The 23,907-nt window shown below is 39.0% G+C and overlaps 2 protein-coding genes across 3 annotated transcripts in view; both read right to left on the bottom strand.

The window, feature by feature from the left end:
- LOC135480244 (26S proteasome non-ATPase regulatory subunit 3-like) overlaps positions 1-2,081 on the bottom strand; it is a 32,411-nt gene extending 30,330 nt beyond the window's left edge. The window contains 2 exon segments of the mRNA XM_064760028.1: positions 51-247; positions 1,848-2,081. Coding sequence (XP_064616098.1) covers positions 51-247; positions 1,848-1,971 — 321 coding nt within the window. The 5' untranslated portion in view covers positions 1,972-2,081.
- Positions 2,082-8,245: 6,164 nt separating this feature from the next.
- Positions 8,246-23,907, bottom strand: part of LOC135462019 (extended synaptotagmin-2-like) — a 49,072-nt gene continuing 33,410 nt past the window's right edge. The window contains exons 14-21 of one of the 2 annotated variants that reach the window (XM_064739349.1): positions 22,206-22,295; positions 16,850-17,011; positions 15,113-15,262; positions 13,898-14,172; positions 13,269-13,364; positions 12,421-12,555; positions 11,632-11,787; positions 8,246-10,927 (exon numbers count right to left, since the gene is read on the bottom strand). In XM_064739349.1, coding sequence (XP_064595419.1) covers positions 10,876-10,927; positions 11,632-11,787; positions 12,421-12,555; positions 13,269-13,364; positions 13,898-14,172; positions 15,113-15,262; positions 16,850-17,011; positions 22,206-22,295 — 1,116 coding nt within the window. In that variant the 3' untranslated portion in view covers positions 8,246-10,875. The remainder of the gene's footprint in view (positions 10,928-11,631; positions 11,788-12,420; positions 12,556-13,268; positions 13,365-13,897; positions 14,173-15,112; positions 15,263-16,849; positions 17,012-22,205; positions 22,296-23,907) is intronic. The other variant, XM_064739350.1, reaches the window with a different exon arrangement.

The following is a 23,907-nucleotide window of genomic DNA, read 5'->3' as shown; positions in this document are numbered from 1 at the left end:
GTAACCGTGTATGTCATAAGACTCATTACTGATGGCAACACAAGTGGTACCTCTGGTAAGAATGCTGAGAGCTCCTCCCTCTGAGGGGTTTGAACCTGCGAACTCATGTAACCATAGAGAAGTTTTCGTAGCACTGTATGATTAAGACGCCGTCTGACAGGAACCAAACCCCGTACTACACGGGACATGAAACGTGGCTCTTTTGTGGACACAGACTTTTCTAAATGCTTAACCTGCTCCTTGATATCTGAAAGCAGAATAAAACATTTTTCCATTAAATCTGCGATATAAGTACTTGTTTAATCAGTACAAATATATACAGCTTCGATGTTAGAATGTAAACACAGCTATCTGGTGACCTTTTACCATTTAGTAGACACATGTTTCATAAACTTGAACGCTCTTTTTTAAGCACCAACAGAGTCAATTAATGCACCTTATGGCATGCTAGCTGGCTCAACAGTGGAGACCTGTTTTATCATATCAAGTGACACTGTGGACTTGCATATAAAACTTAACCTGTTCCTTTTACATCATGGACAAAGATTTGGAAAACTGTTTGACATCAGAATAACACTTCACCATGAGAGATCAGTATCTGCTAAGTATACAAAATATAAATTGATGTCCATAAAACCAACAACTGACACATGAATCCATCCCATAACTTTAGAGGTTGTGCTACTAGACACATTCAATGTAATATTTTATATTTCATATTTGACAGAAGTTGTACAGCAGAGGTTGCTGCCTATTGTTTGTTGCTGACCTACTGCTCAACGATCATTAAGAAATTATTACGCCGAGGCTAGCTGAAAGTGCTTCAACGATGACTGAATGAATGTATCTACCATCATCGAAAATGTCACCTGCTAAAATTCAGCTCTGACATCGCACTGCTGCCATGACTCATTAAGAACGAAACATGTGCCACTCACCGACCTAATCAGGTCACTGGCCTGAAATAGATGTGTACAATAATGCTTTTGCCATTGATGCATTGAACCATGAAACATGACAGAATTTGATTTGTGCAAGTGACAAGGTGGTAGTGAGTGGTCTATTAAGGTTAGTGAGTGAAAGATATTTTCTTCCTTTTGAGTTGCAACAGTGATCTGTGAAAAATATTATCACTTCCCGAGTGATTCCCCTTGACAACAGAGCACAGTTGTTGTGAAGGCTGCGCTAAACTGAAAAGTGCTGCAGTCAACTTCCAGCACTGGGTGACATTTGCAACAATGGTACACATTAGCTCAGTAACCACTGAAGCAGTGGCTGCTACACATACCATAATGGGTTGATCAACTCAACATTTAAACGTGAGAACTGGAGTTCCGCGTGAGGTGGGGGGGGGGGTGTCAAGCATATGCCGGAAGTTGGATTAGAACCCTGGCGCTACACGGTCTTCGCGCAGGAGCGTTGGGCGAACGAAGCATTCTCTAACCCAAACTTCCCGAATGTGTGTGAGCACCCCTATGTTGAACTGCCATGAACTCATGTCTCTGACAGGCCCTACAGTTTGCTGAATCAATCAAACGCTAGTGTACCTTTGTCCAAGCTACTACGAAACACCAGCGTTTGGGACTTCTGTTTAATTCACTGAAACAATATTCATTGTAATTACTATAAATTAGAGCAATGACAACCAATATATTTAGGTTGGACAGGACACGTATGCAGCCTCCAACAGTGGGCACATCACTTCGGCTGCGTTTCTCTCTACTAACTTGTGTAATGAAGATTTCCTTGAAAAACCTTTATCAAAATTGTATACCGTTGTCTTAATCTTGTCTAACGCACCTCAATGAAGCATAATTCAACCAAGTTACAACAACATTTTAACACACCTTCTATTGTTAACAAATCGGGATCTTTTTTCACTTCTTCGTTATTTGTTGACGCTTCGCCTGGACTTGACGCATCCTTCATCTCAACATCAGTACTTTCTTCTTTCACCATCTTCGCAACCATTCACAGAAATTCTCATGAAATATCTGAAATCAACGATTTCTCGTTTCTAAATAAGCATAACAACGGTATTATTTAACAAAAGTACGCGGCATGACCAGCAAAATGTGTACCAGTATGGACGCCGGAAGTGCAATACTGCGGGGAAAATATTTTGTGAAAATATCGTTTGAAAATGTACTTGGTAAAATATTTTATTTCATATAAATTAAATGACGCTATTACGAGCTGAAATTTGTTAGATGGAATTTCGCAAATACAACAGAATTTGATATTTAGCTCTTTTGTCGCACTGGCGGGACGAATCAAAGCCTTATTCAAGGGAGGCAACTCTGTGATACCTTGTGACAATCAGCTTGGCCCATGATGAAGGGTAAGACGAGTGTATCATTGTAACATGAGACAAACCCCAACGACGCGAGTCTTTACCCCTTACTAATTGTGAACATTAGTTATGTATTTCATGTGTATAAAAGCATTTCTTATATTTAAATCCTTTTTCTTTTTGATAAATGTAATAACAGATAAACGCATTTCTACCGGTTCCGTTTTTAATGATCGACTTATAATAGGCCTAAGCAGAACTGACAAAAGAACATTTTAAACCAGAAATATTTCTTTTCTGGAAGGAAGTTTGTTTTAAGTTTAAAAAGGAAACATTTACAAGTTAAGATTTTCACCTTTTAAACACATCGTAATTATGCAGTGTGTGTGGACTGAACAAATCGAATGCCGTGTCAAGTGGCATGTACAGTCTGGCGTTGAAAGCTAACAATAGAGATTAATACGTTAGAGGTGACAATATTTACGCTATACTTTCTGAAAACACAGCCTGATTCAGCACAGCTCAATAGATGAACAGTAGTCATCTGAAGCACAGAGCGTTAATGATAGTGTGGAGTGTCATATTTTTTTGTATTAACGCTTGTCCAGAACTAAGAATCAAAATTTAAATATTTTCATTGTTAAAAATTTAGCCCCCCCCCCAAATGTTCTTGGTTTAATATTTATACAAATCTTGTATAATATTAATTGTTGTAATTGTATAATTATTGAACCGTATTGATGTTTTATCTCATTTTTTGAATATAAAATATTTTTGTCCAAATAGGCTATTCCAATTACCATCACAGGCATTTTCAGATTTTTATCCTAATTTTGTCCGAAATTTTATATACGCCTCTTAACTTGGGATCACAATAGTATAGTTTTAAATCATTTTTATCCCACGATTTATTTTTGTGGATTGAAGGATTGAAGGATTTGGATAGCCTATAATAAGAAAATTTTCACATGTAAAATACACATAGTTGTGGGCTCATGTCCTCAACTGAAATAAGTTACTTAACCTCATTAGTACCACGTGTGCGCGCTCCTTGTGACATAACTATACTGAAAAGCGGTGCAGACATTTAAAATTCAGATAAAACCATTTGTGAGAACCGTATTAAATAATGGTAGCCGTTGCTAGCTTATACTGGTAACGTTAGTCTGTGTAACTTACATCTGACATTTTAGAAAAATAGGTTTTATCTACTGTATAAGCAGCCATCTATATCTCCACTCTATAGATGATCACTTGCAAATGTACCTGTATAGTATCTATATTCCAGTAAGCCTGTCAGTGTTACTGACTGAAATTAATAGGCCTAAACCTAAGTGAAATAATTATAAAATTAGGCTAATGCCCCAAATACATGTATAGCGAATTTTGCTGTTAATCCTGTCTTTAGAGAAAATAAAAACTGAAATATATATTGCCATGTAAAAAAAATTCTTGTGCGACATATGTACACATCGATTTGAAATAACAATCATTGTACGAACGTTTATAGCCCTATAAAATAACACAGGCCTATAGCGTATCACCGGCACTGCATGCCTATTTATATGCCAGCATGCAGTGTGTCAAAGGATTTGAAGTATACAGGCTTACATACGGAAGGTTCAAATATAGGAGACAAATATGACTCATATATGATCAATAACTCACTGATGAGAATGGCAACGTGCAGTCACAGTACATATACATGTATATATTGTCCCCAAAATATCGTAAGACGTTTATACGCGACCGTCTTGTTTTGATACATCCCCATCGAAAACGAACATCGTCTCTAAATATGAACGCGAAATATTCAAAGTATAATTTAATTTACCACCAAAAGAGACTTACATGTACACTCATGACCAAATGCAACAGGTGTACGATGCATGCCATTATTGTATTGTCTGTGATTTAAGATGATGGGTCGATATGGGGTTGGGAGATCAATAGACGTGTGTGAGAATTAGCTTCCTGTGCAACTTTTGTGTGTGGACAGAATTTATGAAGGTTCGGTTGTTCATATAGAACTTTAAATGATTCTCCCCCATTATCTTTGGAAATGCAGAACAGAAGACATATATACCCTGCAATTTTGGCAACAAAACTGACCAGTGCAAACCCAACAGATTTTTTTCAGTCATGATACAATGGCCCATATCCCTTTCACAAATATATTAGCATCGTACATATACGGAACCGCGGAAAGGTCATGTCTTTCATCTTTCTAGCCGTCGAAAAAAAAATGTATGAATGAACGAGAAACGAAGTAGCATATTTCGATTACTTGTAAGGCTTCCTTCGGGTTTTGCCTTTTTTTTCTCTCTCAAAAATCAGGCCGCCGCCCTGACAATGAAATAAAAAAAATCTAGCTGGTTGTCATCTGAAGATATCTTTCCTAAGGCCGTATATATACGCAATTACCAGGTCGGCCTGCCAATATACACAGGGTAAAGCGCGCTTAATTTAACTGGTGCAGCATTTATTATAGCTGATAGAATTTGTATCTATGGTGCTAGGCCCTTACCTGCAGAGTGTTCACCTAAACACATGTATATCTGCACTTAGCTCTCATATAAATCGGCGCAAGACTTCTGTTTGTTCAGCATGACGATCGGCGTTGGTTGCAGAGTGATCCACGTATAAGTATATATAGGAGATTGATGTGGACAATGTAACACTTAATTGTTCCAGTTTCCAAAGATGGATGCACCCAAACCGCGACAAAGAGTTTAACATGAGTTTTAATTTTAACGTGTCAGGGTTTGGATTCGTAGAATTTTCAGAATTGAGTGAATTTATTTTGTTTTGTTTTTTTTTAAGCACGCATAAATCGTTTGAAAATCAATCTATTCTCTTTTTCACCAAAAGAAAGTTAGCTATGGTATCTTTACTGGCTTTGAGACAAGTTATGTGATTATGGCCCATGGGACTCCAGCGGTTTGCCACTGGTGCCGTTTATATAAGCATACAGGCTGCATATACAAGCAATCAACTTCACAAGCCTTTTCGTAACATCAAAGTTTCAATTCCAACACCAGTGCCAAACCTTTAATATTATACAATGTTATATTAAAATATATGTATACCGGCGCATTGGTCAAGTTCAGGTTGTCCTCTCAGAGAATTTTTTATAAACACCATTCTTATTGGTATTTAACTGGCCTTCAAAATTCTCTGTCCCGTCAGCAGAGTTAGCTATCTGGCAGCGACGGTCTATTCTCTTCTGTATTTTTAGCTATCTGGCAGCGACGGTCCATTCTCTTCTGTATTGTTAGCTATCTGGCAGTGACGGTCCATTCTCTTCTGTAGTGTTAGCTATCTGGTAGCGACGGTCCATTCTCTTCTGATAGGACACTCAGGTTGGAGTCAGCCAGTAACACATGGTGATACAAAGATGTCGGCTGATTTAAAAAAAGCCTTGTTGTCTCAGGGGTCAGTTGATCAAAGGTGAACCTGGACCCAGTTGTTCGAAAGTGTATTAGCTAACAGTGGTATTAAGTCACTTTTTATATTTAAATTTTAGCCAAGTTGAACAACCAATGCAGTTGTCTAAAGTCAAAATATAACAGCATGTATATGGCCTACAGGTCATGTAGGTCATATTTAGTATATACCGCTAAGCAATTATTTTTGGGCTAAGTGCTAAACTGATGACTCGACTTAAAGTTACATTTTGTATTAAGAAGAATTTTGAACGACCGGGCCCAGGACTTAAGTTCACTCTAATATAATTTAAGTCCTGACTAAAGTGATACAGGCTTGTTTTATATTAGAGTGAGACTGGTATCAAGATTTTAGGCTGGGAGCCGAGTTTTTCAAAAGTGTACATTAAAAGTTAAGCCAGGCTTAATTCTTAGTACCAGTCCTGGCCTAATACAAACCTAAATGGACTTCAGCCCAAACTATAGTTAGTACTGGACTTCACTGCTAATACACTTTTGAACAACTGGGTTTAAGCTTCATGTTTAAATACACAAATGAATTTACTGGTCTCGTCGGACAAATCTTTTCAGACAACATCGCCTTGAATACCCGCTCTGCCATTAGTAAGTGGTACTGGTACATCACAGCTGTCAGTGACATCAATTTTTTTCTGACTGCACAGATTAGTTGACTTTCAATCATCTAAAATATTTGGTTTAACTTTTATTATTTATTTCTTTCCTTGGTTGGTGTTTAATACCAATTATAATTTGGTTTAAGTCTTACTGTAACAATATTGCACTGGGTTTACAACTATTGCTACAGATATCTGACAGGCATCTGGTTCCTTGGCCAGGGTAGAGGAAATGGGGAACTCTAAAATCTCATTTCAGCCTGTAACAAAGCAGTCCAAAACTATGAACTTTTGTTCTTTCCTTTATTACCTCACAATTATTTGTGTACGTGTGCTCATACTGTGTGCTACCAATAGGTAGCACACAAACACTGCAGCGTCATACAAGAAAATGATGTGTTCTACTGCGACTGGACTCAGTTGTGTCGCCTGTCCTGGAGAGAACTCAGTATGTATGCTGTATTGGTTTAACGGTAATTTCCTATGACCTTCAAGTAAGATCACGTAAATGGTTAAACAAGCGCTGTGGACCATCAAGACCCCCATAACTCAGGAAACACAGAAATTTCTGGTCCAATGCTGGGAATTAAGGCTGATACACAGAAGTCTACACCAATTTCTGGTTATTTGGGGTAGTTTTTGGCCCTCTTTTCACTTGCTATGGGAGTCTGGAGCGCTACCAAGTACATATGTGCACTTAAAATCTATGTTACATAAATATTCCAAACCAAACGTTCTTTCTAGCATAACAGGATGAGTTTTTATTAATATCTTGAGAAGACAGATCATAAATGGCTGAGAATATCGAGTGAACATATTTAGCACCCTAAATAAACAGAGGCAGGCAATACATTATATGAAAGACTTCAGAGTATTTTAATCTTCACAACTAACATGGTCTGACTGTACGATTCTACATGGTATATCCTCTTAACTACCTTCTAACAACAAGTATATCCTCAGTGTGGTTGCTTGTGCCAGCTGACCTGACATACAAGACAACAATACAAGCCTGGTTGCTTCTACCAGTTGACCACACATTCCGCAAGACCATGCATGGCCTTAGTGTGGTTGCATGTACTAGCTGACCAAGACTTCAACAAAACCATACATGTTCTTTGTGAGGTTGAAGATCTGTGAAGTACGAGTAACAGTCTAGGAAAATGTGAGCATTAAATAGTTCACAGTGAAAGAAAAAAATACATTAACAAAGATAAGTAACTGCTGTTAAAGAACGTAATAGGTTCATAGAAACAAAGGCTCAAAATGAAAACAAAACAACAAAGAATGATAACCGCAGTTCACAGAACAACGACGTACAAGGAGTGTGCCCCAGTGATCTTGGCGTGATGATTCATAAGGAGTGTGCCCCAATGGCAATCACATCTGGGCATGACCACTCACAAGGAGTGTGCCCCAGTGACAGTCACACCTGGGCTAGACGACTTACGAGGAGTGAGCCCCAGTGACAGTCACACGTGGGCCTGACGACTCACAAGGAGTGAGCCCCAGTGACAGTCACACCTGGGCCTGACGACTCACAAGGAGTGAGCCCCAGTGACAGTCACACATGGGCCTGACGACTCACAAGGAGTGAGCCCCAGTGACAGTCACACGTGGGCCTGACGACTCACAAGGAGCGAGCCCCAGTGACAGTCACACCTGGGCCTGACGACTCACAAGGAATAAGCCCCAATGACAGTCACATCTGGGCATGACGATTCACAAGGAGTGTGCCCCAGTGACAGTCACACCTGGGCCTGACGACTCACAAGGAGTGAGCCCAAGTGACAGTCACCCCTGGGCTTGACGATTAGTAAGCCCCAGTGACAGTCACACCTGGGCCTGACGACTCACAAGGAATAAGCCCCAATGACAGTCACATCTGGGCATGACGATTCACAAGGAGTGTGCCCCAGTGACAGTCACACCTGGGCCTGACGACTCACAAGGAGTGAGCCCCAGTGACAGTCACACCTGGGCCTGACGACACACAAGGAATAAGCCCCAGTGACAGTCACACCTGGGCCTGACGACTCACAAGGAGTGAGCCCCAGTGACAGTCACCCCTGGGCTTGACGATTAGTAAGCCCCAGTGACAGTCACACCTGGGCCTGACGACTCACAAGGAATAAGCCCCAGTGACAGTCACACCTGGGCTTGACAATTCACAAGGAGTGTGCCCCATTGACAGTCACACCTGGGCCAGTCACACCTAAGCCTGACGACACACAAGGAGTGTGCGCCAGTGAAAGCCACACCTGGGCCTGACGACTCACAAGGAGTAAGCCCCAGTGACAGTCACACCTGGGCTTGACGATTCACAAGGAGTGAGCCCCAGTGACAGTCACACCTGGGCTTGATAACTCACAAGGAGTGTGCCCCAGTGACAGTCACACCTGGGCTTGACTTGTAATATCTATCTATCTTTGCTGTGTAATAATGCATATGCAAAAAAAACTCATTTACTCTACAATGATCACTACGCTCAACAAACCAAACCTTTGTTTCTTTTTTTTTTGTTTTTTGTAAGTAATGCACAAAGGAACACTGATATATCTGAAGTTAGAAAATTGTCCCCAGCAACACACAACCAACAGCTAATCACATTGCAGATTGCCAATGGGCAAAGTAAAAATAAAAAACTTAGCTGTGTATATATTTATAAAAAAGAAGATATGCTTAATGAGGATTATGCATCAGTAATATGTACAGGAGTTGTTTTTTATCACAAGTATCATGATAACACCTTGAATAACATCTAAATAGTTTAAAAAATAGCTCGAAAGTTCTCCAAAGACGCTTTATGCCGAAAAATAAAGCTAACTCACACAGCATGTGCACATAAAATCTGCCTTGAAACCACAGTGTATATGATTCCTAAATACAAATGTATTCATTCCTAAATACAAATGTATTCATTCCTAAATACAAATGTATTCAGACCTAAATACAAATGTATTCATTCCTAAATACAACAAACATTTTGCATCTAAAATATTAAGTATCTCACATTTACAGGTTAACGTAAAACATTAGCAATGTTAAAACCAGCACCTTTGATTTCAGTGATATGCATAAGAAATACAAATGAATTGTGTTCAACATGAATAGCAACATGCTGAATGTCATCACGAAATGAAGGCAGAAAGGAGAGGATGAAATGGCAGTTACTGACGCAACGTCCATGTACCAGTCAAGCTCCTAGAAAGCTTAGAACATCTTGTAGCTGTGTAAAGTTAACTAAGCAAAAGGGCGAGTTGACGAGTAATAATAAATACATATTATAACAGAAACGTGGGGAAACGGCTAAAATACACGAATGCGTATACTTGTTACTGAAATCATGCTTACACAGCTTTGTGTAAATGAATCCTGAATAGCTCATAACGAAAGCTTGTGCGACCACAGCACAAGAATTCATAACACAGGCAATGAGAAAATGAAACTGTTTGCACATACTGAAATTCAGCTACATTTGCAATGGAAGTACATGGAAAGAGGTTGAGTTAAACTGACTTTCACATATACATTGAGAAAGCCTTGTTCATGGTGAAGACTTTGATCATGTTCATGGTGCATAACCACGGTGTATACCAGTTGTGTACATGAGACAGAGAGTATAGCCTGCTGATGTCATGAGCACTAGTCACTAATACCCTCCTTATTAAATCAACAGGTCATCACAAACTGCAATTGTGTGCTACTGAGTCAGATCACCTGGTCGCAAAAATCTGCACTATTGCTATAGTCTGAGTACACTGACCAGGGAGTTGAGAGATATTTGGATATGCCACAATCACCGCTGCTCGACCTTAAGTCGGAAAACTGCCATTTTTTAAAGTGTTGGTAAACACATTATAGCATGAATGAACACTCCACCGACTGCAATGGTAATCCGATCAAGTATCATTTCTCAGGAGAAAGCATCCAGGCTATGTTTTAACGCTGTTGCCAAGACAGTTGCCCTACGATTAAATGGGTGAACACATTCTGGGGACATGGCCATGAACAGACTTTTGTACTTATTTGCCATGAATGTGACATATCTCAAACACTTTTCAACCTACTCATCACGCACTACTACACTCCAGAGAAAGATTAATTGGACACCGCCTTTAATATTAAATGAATTGGCTGCCAAAAGTGGCACTCTCATCACTTCCATGAAGACACAGAGAAAACTGTGTCTCTTCTGGTAACACATAAAGGACCAACCTAATCTCAAAACTTCTTTTGCATTCCACTGAAAAGCAGTCTATCAACTATAAAACAAAACTACTAACAATAACATATACTTTTGTAAAAACATCTCCAGAAATAAACAATCCGATTTATCTACAATGTCACATCTAATATGGTACATTTTCTATGCATTAGAGAACTACATATTTCTGTTAGCAAACATCAACAAGCTTAGATATGTTAACTAATCTCATAATATTCACAAGTAGCTGCTTGACATGGTGACGACATTGGTCAGCAGACACATGTTCCAAACTCTTTAACTTAGTGAACACAACTACACCTCACTCTCTCCAGTCTTGTCACCATCTTCGGGCAGCAAATCAAACCTGAAACAATCAAGGCAATAAAAGTCCAATGAAATATCACCTACCACACTTATTTTTAGATGATTGTCAAGCCAGAAAACCAATCAAGTCCTTAGGGTCCCCAAATTTACATACACCAAATTAAAAATTCTTTATCTACAATGTCATATCTCATATGGTACATTTTCTACGTACTAGAGAATTCTATACTTCTGTTAGCGAACACTGACAGGCCTAAAATATGTTAATCAATCTCATAATTTTAACAAGTAGCTACATGTTCTTCAAACGTATCTCATTTTTATCTTAAACGTAATAACATGAGTGTAAATGTAATAACATAATTTGGTACTGACTATTGAAATTTGTCATGTGTTAGGCCAATTATCATGTCAGAATAAGACACTGGAAACTGGGGTGCTGGACGGTAAACCACCAAACTAAGGCAAGTATACATACAGACAAACTATTCCACGTGTGACACATGTGATAGTAAGAACTCTAAATAACCTAAACTTTCGCTCACAAAAGTGCATTTTTAGAGGCAAATAAATGTTACAAAATATTATTTATGGTGCTTAAACTTACAATTTTCCAGTAAAATATCATCCTGTTTTTCAAGCAAACCTCAAAACACATTTCTAAAATGAGTTCTCAGAATCAGGAAAAATGGACAAGTTACAAAAATCCACTTCCTGTACAGAAATTAAGAGAATTACACAAACCATTCTGTTGATGCTTTGGAGGTGTCGAACTCAGCCAAGTTCACGTACACCTGGCCCATCATAGTGCGGCTCGTGGAAAACAACGATTTGTGGTTCTTCACAGCGATGTCCATGGAGCGGTTAGGTAAGTCCCCAGGGTTCACGTCAAACTCAAATCTGCAGGTGATAAATGACACGCATGATGTACACATTGGAAGTCAATATCTAGAATAATGTATTTATGCATTTGCTTGATTGGTGTTTCATACCACACTTCTAGAAAAATGTATTTATGCATTTGCTTGATTGGTGTTTCATACCACACTTCTAGAATAATGTATTTATGCATTTGCTTGATTGGTGTTTCATACCACACTTCTAGAATAATGTATTTATGCATTTGCTTGATTGGTGTTTCATACCACACTTCTAGAATAATGCAGTGCGCTTTCACAGCAAAGGCCATGTTATTCTGCTGCATCACTTTAGATGGTATCACACTGCTGCATATATTCTCTTTATATGGCCATTATATTTTGGCCAAATATCTCTTTGAATGGCAATGATATTGAAAGAGTCAGACAAGATGGCTATATTACAGTATGGAATCTCTCTCGTAACCAATAGATTTAGATGGTTACACTTTGGCACAGAATGGTTTTATCTTAAACACAAAAAAATGGGGTTTAAAACAATGTCTTTCTAACAGGATCTCTGAAGATGTTCCTAGTGGTAGTCTGTGGGCCCAGTCTTGCTGACTTGGACGGTAATTAGAGACGTCTGAATACACTGTACAACATTTTGACTTACGTCTCATCAAAGACTGGATTAAGGTTGTTCTTAATCACTTGGGTCTTCCTTTTGTTGTGGCTGGATTTCTCGGGTAACAGGTAGATACGGACATAAGGGTCTGACAGGTGGTCACTGTCACAAGCTATGAGGCTCCTGAAACATTGAGGTGAGGAGGGTGTCAGTGTTGGGATACACAGATGGAAACACAAAGCTGGCCTTGAAAAGTATTTATCTAAAATAATGTGAAAATAAAAAGATGAAATGTTTTCAATCCAAAAGGACTTTCTCTCTTTCACATAAACTGAAACCAAACAAAACCCATATGACAAGCTAACCCTAAGAATATCTTGTCTTTTAACACATGAATGTATAAACTGTGGCTAACAACAGATCATAGCCAAGATTATTCATACTAAGTCTTGTGTATTTTTTTTAGGAAGCACATCTTGGTCCTCAATGCAAATATTCACTCTAACCACCACAGCGAGCTGAATGTCAATGTCTAGATGTAACCCAAATCCTGTCCACCAGTCTAGAAATGAACCACATATAGGTGTTAATGGCTTACCTCATGAAGAGAAAATTTCATTTAAGTATGACTTAAAACCTTTTAAATGTTAGGTCATTAATGGGCCATTTTGCGAGCTGCTGTTCTAGCACAGCTCACTAAACCAGCTGCTGTTCTAGTACAGCCCGCCAAACGAGCTGCTGTTCCAGCACAGCCCGCCAAACGAGCTGCTGTTCCAGCACAGCCCCCCAAACGAGCTGCTGTTCCAGCACAGCCCGCCAAACGAACTGCTGTTCCAGCACATCCACCAAACTTTAATTCCTGAGCCTGATACACGTAGATGTATTCATGTACTTACAGACACTTGTGAATGACCACAATGAGCTTCTGTCGGGGAGAGCTGTAGCGAATGGTAATCTGGATCTTTCCTAGTCCATACTCGCCTTCTGTTAACCTAGGGACAGGAAGCAACAACAACCAAATTACAATGTCCTCAGTGAGTACAGTGCAACAGACAGACATGATTTGCATGTATCTTTATATCTGACAGATGTTTAATGCTAACCTCAGGAATTTTTTTGTTCCATACAATGGTGCTCAGTTTTATAGGTGGAGTAAACCACCGATCTTTGGCAAGTTTTCTTTTTTTGGCAAGAAAATGAATTTTCGTTTCTGTTACCTACAGATATGTACACATTACTATCTGAAAACAAGTGTTAAACAAGACCACACAAAAAAGAATCAACAAAAACTCTGTTCAAGGCCATGTTTGAAAACGCAGGGTTTAAAGGCAGGCTTGTTACATGATTTTCCTAAATTATGTCTCCTAATGTTATCCTGAAGACAGACCTACAATGAGCAATTAGGAGTCCTACATGCGTTGCAGGGAAATACTGTTTAAATGAGAAAGTTTAAATTACGGTTTGAAAAAAAAAATTGGTCCCATGTAAAGTGAATGGTCACCAGTAAATGTCAAGTATGACATACCCTGAAGCTGCTGGTGACCTCTTCCTGAGGTCAGAGTCTGGGCTGCTCATCGCTCCTTGGGATGCTGCTGCTGGGATAGTCTCCTCAACCACAGCGGGTACATCTGCAGGCACAAGCCCGTCTTTTGGAGCATCCACGCTGGTGCCAGGGGTTTTGGACGAGGATCCCGCCCCTGCTGCCGCTCTCTCAGCTTGTGTCTGTGCGGTTGCTTCAGGCAAGGTCATCAGGTCCTCAGTCTCATCTAGCATCTCGGAGCTGACCTCAGAGCTCAGCACCTGGTAACCAATAGACAGACCTCAACTTAGCTAAATCTCTCTCAGAACATTTTCACTTCACTCTGATGAAATGTACATTGTCTGTCACGAAGGTAGACAAGTGTCAGTACTGATTGGGTATTAAAATGGCCTGAAATATCACCCCTAAAAGTGCATTTTTAAATATTACTTTTGGTACTGAAACTTACACAAGCTAGCTAATCGACTGGTTTATACACAAACCAGTTAATTGACTAGTTCATACACAAGCTAGTTATCTGGCTGGTTTTATACACAAGTTAGTTAATTGATTAGTTTATACACAGGGTAGATATTTGACTGGTTTATGCACAGGGTAGTTATCTGACTGGTTTATACACAGGGTAGTTATTTGACTGGTTCATTCACAAGTTATCTAATTGACTGGTTTATACACAAGCTAGTTAAGTGACTGGTTTATACACACAAGCCAGTTATCTGACTGGTTTATACACAAGCTAGTTAATTGACTGGTTTATACACAAGCTAGTTATCTGACTGGTTTATACACAAGCTAGTTATTTGACTGGTTTATACACAGGCTAGTTATTTGACTGGTTTATACACAGGCTAGTTAATTGACTGGTTTATACACAAGCTAGTTACCTGACTGGTTTATACACAGGCTAGTTATCTGACTGGTTTATACACAGGATACTTAATTGACTAGTTTATACATAAGTAATTGATTGACTGGTTTATGCACAAGCTAATTGATTGACTGGTTTATGCACAAGCTAATTGATTGACTGCTTTATGCACAAGCTAGCTAATTAACTGGTTTATACACAAGCTAGCTACATGTATTTGACTGGTTTATACACAAGTGAGTTAACTGACTGGTTCAAACACAAGACAGTTAATCGACTGGTTTATACACAAGCTAGTTAATAGACTGGTTTATCTGACAGACAGCACTCACCCGTAGACAAAGACGAAGTGCAATCTGACTGGTGGAGCCTGACTCTCGCAGATTAAACCTCTGATCCAAGGTCATGTCTGTGGCTGTCAGCAAGGATTTGATAGGGACGCTTAGTTTACCCAGGTTACAGTTTGACTTCTTATCCATCACCTGTCAATATAGCAAATGGTACATCTGATATGAGAACTGGAACTGTCAATGGACATGGATGTGGGGCTAGGGCAGGAACAAAATGATACATCTGATATCAGAACTGAAACTGTTAATGGAAATAATGGTGGGGCTAGAGTAGGAACAAAATGGTACATCTGATATGAGAACTGGAACTGTCAATGGAAATAATTGTGGGGCTAGGGTAGGAACAAAATGGTACATCTGATATGAGAACTGGAACTGTCAATGGACATGGATGTGGTGCTAGGGCAGGAACAAAATGGTACATCTGATATGAGAACTGAAACTGTTAATGAAAATAATTGTGGGGCTAGAGTAGGAACAAAATGGTACATCTGATATCAGAACTGGAACTGTCAATGGAAATGAATGTGGGGCTAGAGTAGGAACAAAATGGTACATCTGATATGAAAACTAGAACTGTCAATGGAAATGGATGTGGGGCTAGAGTAGGAACAAAATGGTACATCTGATATGAGAAATAAAACTGTCAATGGAAATGAATGTGGGGCTAGAGTAGGAACAAAATGGTAAATCTGATATGAAAACTAGAACTGTCAATGGAAATAATTGTGGGGCTAGAGTAGGAACAAAATGGTACATCTGATATGAGAACTGGAACTGTCAATGGACATGGATGTGCGGCTAGGGTAGGAACAAAATGGTACATCTGATATGAGAACTGGAACTGTCAATGGAAATAATTGTGGGGCTAGGGTAGGAACAAAATGGTACATCTGATATGAGAACTGGAACTGTCAATGGAAATGAATGTGGGGCTAGAGTAGGAACAAAATGGTAAATCTGATATGAAAACTAGAACTGTCAATGGGAATGGATGTGGGGCTAGGGTAGGAACAAAATGGTACATCTGATATGGGAACTAGAACTCTCATTGGAAATGGATGTGGGGCTAGGGCAGTAACAAAATGGTACATCTGATATGAAAACTAGAACTGCTAATGGAAATGGATGTGAGGCTAGGGTAGGAACAAAACGGTACATCTGATATGGGAACTAGAACTGTCATTGGAAATGGATGTGGGGCTAGGGTAGGAACAAAAATGGTACATCTGATATGAGAACAGGAACTGTCAACGGAAATGGATGTAAGAGACAGTTAACTAAGACAGTTGACTAAGACACTTAACTAAGACAGTGCACCATGAAAATGTTTAAAATATCTATTATACAAGTTTTATGTCAATTAAATACACAAAGTCGTCTTGTGGATACAGCTTGGAACAGAGCAAAGGGGTATGAGAAACAAAAAAATATACAGACAGATTTTGTGAAACATCAGGAAAAGAGCATTTACTGTCAACAACAAAAGTGGTGAGGGACTGGTTTCCACATAGAATTTAAAGAAGTCAGTTGTACGTTGGCTCTGTCGGACGGCACCAATTTTGTGAAACACGAAAATCCATGAGTGTCTCAGCTTTCTGATCATGTTAGTATGTTTCATATGTTTTTATTTTTAAATCTTCTTCCTCCATTGAAAAAAGATTTATTCTGCCCGTAAAACAACCATTAAAGCTGGTGTGGCCTAAAAGTACCACTCACAGTGATGTCCAGATCCTGGAAGTTAGGGTTGTGGACAAAGAATCTGAAGTTCTCCTCCCAGCGAGGTTCGTTTGTGTTCTGCTTGACGGTGCTCTCCTGTTTGATCTGTCCCAGGTTTATCTGGACAAATGGACACGGCTCAGCCAGAGACTTCTTCAGGCGCTACAACGAGGACAATACGAGAATAAGAACAGACCAAACATGACATCATAGAGGACAGAGGTCACAGAGGCAAAGTCTGGATAATCAGTATCACTAGCCAATATGCCAACAATAGGCTGGCCTCAATATACATTATATTATATGTAGCTTATATTATTCATGGGTCGTAAATGGCAAGGTCTGCCAGCAGCCTGCAGGTGGTCGTGGGTTTCCCCCAGGTTCTGTCCAGTTTTGTCAAACCATAAAGCTTGCTGCTGTTGTTTATGTGAAATATTCCACAGTGCGGTGTAAAACACCAATCCAAAAATAACTAAATGTATTATACACAATGCACTGCTAATATGGTGTAAAATGTAAAATCATTCACTCAAATCAGGGATTATGTGTTCCTTTTTGAAGTTTTCAGGACTTTTTGAATTTATTTTTCGCTGGATGCGCTGAGGCATCTATATTGTCACTGTTTAGGGTTATTTAGTAATACTCTATTAAATGCCCTGAAGTTCAGCTCATGCTGGCTTCCTCTCAGGCTGTACGTGGGAAGGTCTGTCAGCAACCTGTGGATGGTCCTGGGTTTACCCTTGGCTCTGCCCAGTTTCCTCCCACCATAATGCTGGCCACCTTCATATAAGTGAAATATTCTTGAGTAATGAGTAAAATACCAATCAAATAAATAAATAAATAAATAAATTAAAAGCCCTGAACAATATTGGGTTGTTGGTCCTAATGGTTCAGATTGGAGAATGACAGTATTCAGCTCTAATTACAACAAAAACATTTCACACAGAAAAGATAAAATCCGAACAGCCTTTAACACACGTCACCAAGTTGGGATGGGCCGCATTCATCTCAGAATATCAAATTAGCACACAATTTTATCAGTTAACAACCAACGGCCTTAGAAACATTCCACATGTTTAAATGCTTGAGAATAGCTTTACAAAAGAATTCATACATTTTTACACAAAACACTGATATCGTATACTATTAATGGCACAGGCTGTACGATGTTATAAAACAATACTTCTGTATCTTACAACATATAAATATCATATATAAAACTCGGATTTTAAATAACATTAGAGGGATACATTGTATTAGGAAGAGAAATATCAGGAGATGCTTAGATATGAAGCAAGTCACCATTTGTTAGTGTGAATATAACACATTTCAATTCTTTGTGTGTCACACTTCAAGCCTTTGTTTGAATACAACAAGTGAATGCAACATTTTTGTTGAATACAACCTGTCATTTGAATGCACCATTTTGCTTGAATACAGTGCTTATCAACCCTCAACAGCACACTTTACAGTGCAAATGAATCAGGCGATGTCAGTGCACAGTATTTCACCTAATTTATTTCACTGAATGTGTTTTCATTAATAACAATGAAAACTGATCTGAACACAAACATTCTGCTAAAAATAATAAAGAGAATTCTGAAATGCCATGAGAACTAGTGGCTAATTAACTATGCTCGTAAATTATGCATACTTCTACATATATAAAATCATATTTACTCCAGAATACATCCTAAGCTAAGCTACTGGTACATAGTAATTGTACATGTATAATATTTTATACAAGTATGGGAAGGAATTAAACTCCGGCAAAGTTTGCAATAGGGCTACAATTTTAATAAACCTGAAGCAAGAAAACCTTCCGTCAAGAAAAATAATGTCTCTGGACGAGAAGGAATCCTTACCCAAGACGTACATATCAATACATCAGAATTACCCTACCGGCACCTACTGAGAATGTTCTTACATGTATATGCACCTTGTTAAGTTTTCATCATCATAATCATCCACAGAGAAACTGAACCAGCTTCTTAAGTCCCTAAAAGCGGCAACACAACAGCCACAAACATTTATATCAGAAAAGTACAAAACACACTTCAGCACACCAAAAAGGAGAATTTTCATTAACACCTACATGTACATATAGGCAGGTGTAAACGGTAAGAAAAATCAATGACTTTCTTGGAGAGATTATTTGAAGATGTTACCATATAAGATTATCAAGAGAATCACAACACTGTGAACAGTACAGATATTAATTACCATAAAGATGTACACAGTTGTTCAAAAAATTTCATCATCTGAGACTACAAACTATAATAGATGGTTAGTCAGTCAGTCAGTCGACAGAGGTGTAAATGCTATAAACCCACTACAACAACACACATCAACTGACACACCACATACCAACATGCCCTTTGTACCACCTGTAAACTGTCCACAGCAACTTCATAAATATTCACGAACATGTAAACACCATGGTGTTAAAAACATGCAAACTCCATTCCTTCCAACACAAATGTTAATAAAACAATACATTTCTAATCACTGAATTGGAAGCATTACACTCATTCCATTATATATACAAATATGTACATGCAATATAACTAGTTTGTTGATTATTTACTTCATTGTGACATAAATATGCTTTCTGCATTTTTTTAATACCAAAATCAACAAATTCTGTATCCCTAGGTACTTTTAATGCTGTTGTTGAGGAATGAAGTATGAGATATATCTATGGTGTTGTCTCTAAGATGTATGTGGGCCTGACTGATGTTACTGAGGAGTGAAGTATGAGATATCTATGGTGTTACTCTGGTGTTTTCTCTACAATAAATGTGGGCCTGACTGATGTTACTGAGGAGTGAAGTATGAGATATCTATGGTGTTACTCTGGTGTTTTCTCTACAATAAATGTGAAGCTGACTGATGTTACTGGGGAGTGAAGTATGAGATATCTATGGTGTTACTCTGGTGTTTTCTCTATAATAAATGTGAACCTGACTGATGTTACTGAGGAGTGAAGTATGAGATATCTATGGTGTTACTCTGGTGTTTTCTCTACAATAAATGTGGACCTGACTGATGTCACTGAGGAGTGAAGTATGAGATATCTATGGTGTTACTCTGGTGTTGTCTCTTAGATAAATGTGGACCTGACTGATGTTACTGAGGAGCGAAGTATGAGATATCTATGGTGTTACTCTGGTGTTTTCTCTATAATAAATGTGAACCTGACTGATGTTACTGAGGAGTGAAGTATGAGATATCTATGGTGTTACTCTGGTGTTTTCTCTACAATAAATGTGGACCTGACTGATGTCACTGAGGAGTGAAGTATGAGATATCTATGGTGTTACTCTGGTGTTGTCTCTTAGATAAATGTGGACCTGACTGATGTTACTGAGGAGTGAAGTATGAGATATCTATGGTGTTACTCTGGTGTTGTCTCTTAGATAAATGTGGACCTGACTGATGTCCCTGAGGAGTGAAGTATGAGATATCTATGGTGTTACTCTGGTGTTGTCTCTTAGATAAATGTGGACCTGACTGATGTTACTGAGGAGTGAAGTATGAGACATCTATGGTGTTACTCTGGTGTTGTCTCTTAGATAAATGTGGACCTGACTGATGTTACTGAGGAGTGAAGTACGAGATATCTATGGTGTTACTCTGGTGTTGTTTCTTAGATAAATGTGAACCTGACTGATGTTACTGAGGAGTGAAGTATGAGATATCTATGGTGTTACTCTGGTGTTGTCTCTATGAAAAATGTGGACCTGACTGATGTTACTGAGGAGTGAAGTATGAGATATCTATGGTGTTACTCTGGTGTTGTCTCTATGATAAATGTGGACCTGACTGATGTTACTGAGGAGTGAAGTATGAGATATCTATGGTGTTGTCTCTATGAAAAATGTGGACCTGACTGATGTTACTGAGGAGTGAAGTATGAGATATCTATGGTGTTGTGGTAAACTCATACTGAACAATCATCCTGTGACCTCCACATGGGCTGCTTGTTACTTATTTTATGTACATGTAGCATTATAAGGTACCCCTGATAAATAGTGTTATAGCGGATCCTGCACCAAGTATGGGCATAGATGGACAGAAATTATTGTGGACGGCGTTTCATGGCAACAAAGCTAATAGATAGTTACAGTTTGAGAACCCTCACCATGGCAGTTAAAGACAGATGAAAAGTTATAAATGACCTAAAGACAATGACTATTATAGAAAGACCAATGCTGCATTGTATCAGCAACACTGATAGGTGGTGTCAAAATGAGCCTTTAGCCTGGGTAGAGTCATACTGGGGCCCCTTAACAATGCAATAACACTCTAATGGAGAAATTACAATGGACACTTCACTAAATTACCAGTAACACTGATTAGCAGTGTTATAACAGACCCCTCAAATAAAGACCCCTACAACGATTACATATGACCCTTCTGCAGGACAGTAACACTGATGTGTATAATTATAACAGACCCCTCAAAAAGGATACCATGATTACATGTGACCCTTGTCCAAGACAGTAACACTGATGTGTATAATTATAACAGACCCCTCAAAAAGGCAACAACGATTACATGTGACCCTTGTTCAAGACAGTAACACTGATGTGTATGGTTATAACAGACCCCTCAAAAAGGCAACAACGATTACATGTTACCCTTGTCAAAGACAGTAACACTGATGTGTAGAGTTTAAACAGACCCCTCAAAAAGGCAACAATGATTACATTTGACGCTTCTCCAAGACAGTAACACTGATGTGTGGAGTTATAATAGACCCCTCAAAAGGGCAACAATGATTACATTCGACGCTTTTCCAAGACAGTAACACTGATGTGTATAGTTATAACAGACCCCTCAAAAAGGCAACAATGATTACATTCGACGCTTCTCCAAGACAGTAACACTGATGTGTAGAGTTATAACAGACCCCTCAAAAGGGCAACAACGATTACATGTGACCCTTCTCCAAGACAGTAACACTGATGTGTGGAGTTATAATAGACCCCCGTAAATCATGTTAATGCCTAATAGGGACTCTTCCACAAGGCAGTAGCTCTGATGGGTAATGGACAAAATATGCAAATATTATAATGAACCTTCACCGACAGAGTGTAAAATTTATGGTTAGAGCCGTAATGAAACTATACATAAGGCAACATTGCTTACAACAGAAAACAAAATGAATGACTATAGTTTAATATCACTTTGAAACCTTTACCATGGCAATAACACTGATGGACTGAAGTTACAACGGACCCCTCATCAAGACAGTAACACCGTGAACAGAGTAGAGATATAATGAGCTTGCGTTATATCAGTAACACACAAAATAAATGACAATGACAAAATAAAAGTGAAAGTAACTCACTGGGAGATCCCTGGCCGAGTCCAGGTTGACAAACAGCATGCAGGAAGACAATGTCTCATCATCTCTCTCTTCTTCCAGTTGCTGAATTATCTATAACAAAGTCAACAAAAACAAGCTACAGCTCATTGTCATCTTCACGAAGGGTCAAAATAACATATTTTCTCCACTTTAACTGTTGTGGTAAACACTGACTTTAAAGTAACACAGTCCCCTGTGGAGTTTGGGAATAGATGAAAAAAAGGAGAGTCAACATTTAATATACAAACTTATATTTTTGGAGTTATTCACACTTAATGCACTCAAGCCCCCTCCTTCAAAATACCACACACTAACTTATATATACTATACTGAGTAGTCAAGTTTCTGAACAGAACCTCTGGAACTTTTTTGAATACAGTAGTATGCACAACCACAAACTGATTGCATTCTATCCACAGTGTGAGTTAAAATACTGGCACGTCAGTTACCAAGCACGACTACAAAATATCTATTAGTCAGTGGTATAAATCAAAAAACGCTGAGTTAGGCTGCATATAAATCAGAAAACACTGAGTTAGGCTGCATATAAGCAAAGTCAAAGCAGTTGCTCTCACTGAATAATATCCTCATAAAGTCATACTATTTGATACATGTTTGTTATGAACATGGGGAGGCATTTGTACATGTAATATTTGGGGAAAATTTGGGGAAAAAACCTGGGTGATCACAATTGGAGAAACTTTAATGAAAACCCCCATGACAGAAGGAGAAGGGTACTAGGGAGCTCTGATTTGCAAGTGCTGTTTACCTCACCTTACCTTTCAAACAGTAAAAGAGATTTATTTGATTTGATTGGCATTTTACGCCGTACTCAAGAATATTTCACTTATATGACGGCGGCCAGCATTATGGTGGGTGGAAACCGGGCACAGCCCCGGGGAAACCCACAGCCATCTGCAGGTTGTTGGCAGACCTTCCTACGTACGACCGGAGAGGAAGCCAGCATGAGCTGGACATGAACTCTCAGCGACCGCATTGGTGAGAGACTCCTGGGTCATTACGCTGCGCTAGCGCGCTAACCAACTGAGCCACGGAGGCCCCCAGTAAAAGAGAGGTTACATATTCATAATGTGCATATCTTGGGTAATCAATCCCCAAACGGGGCGTTCAGTTTGTGGCCACAAACTAGGAATAAGACCCTTGGGAGTGGGGACCTAATATCAACCCCCTGGAGCAGGGACCTTATATCAACCCCTGGAGCTGGGACCTAATATCAACCCCTGGAGCAGGGACCTAATATCAACCCCTGGAGCAGGGACTTAACATCAACCCCTAGAGCAGGGACCTAACATCAACCCCTGGAGCATGGTTAGATTATGCCTTGTACGACATCAATGTAATCTCTGTCAACACAGATCACTAGAATATCAATGTGAAATGACACAATTATAGATACACATGTAGCTTGCTGCCAAGATGCTCCTACACCAGTGATGCTGTGTGGGAGGTAAACCTTTGCTGACAAACAAAATACGATCAAACTTTCCTGCTCTCGTTCAACAGAAGTACTGGGGAGCCTGAAGTGTTCATTGACTCAAAACTGCTCTATCCCAAATGTGTATGAATAAAAAATATAAATGTGTTTGAGAATTTTACTTGTTTACACCTTTAATATCATCTGGGATTAAGAGACTTATACCAAACCAATATAAATCAACCAACT

This window comes from Liolophura sinensis, chromosome 1, assembly GCF_032854445.1.
Source record: "Liolophura sinensis isolate JHLJ2023 chromosome 1, CUHK_Ljap_v2, whole genome shotgun sequence".
NCBI classification, from domain to species: Eukaryota; Metazoa; Mollusca; class Polyplacophora; order Chitonida; family Chitonidae; genus Liolophura; species Liolophura sinensis.
This window is presented reverse-complemented; position numbering and strand designations above follow the sequence as displayed.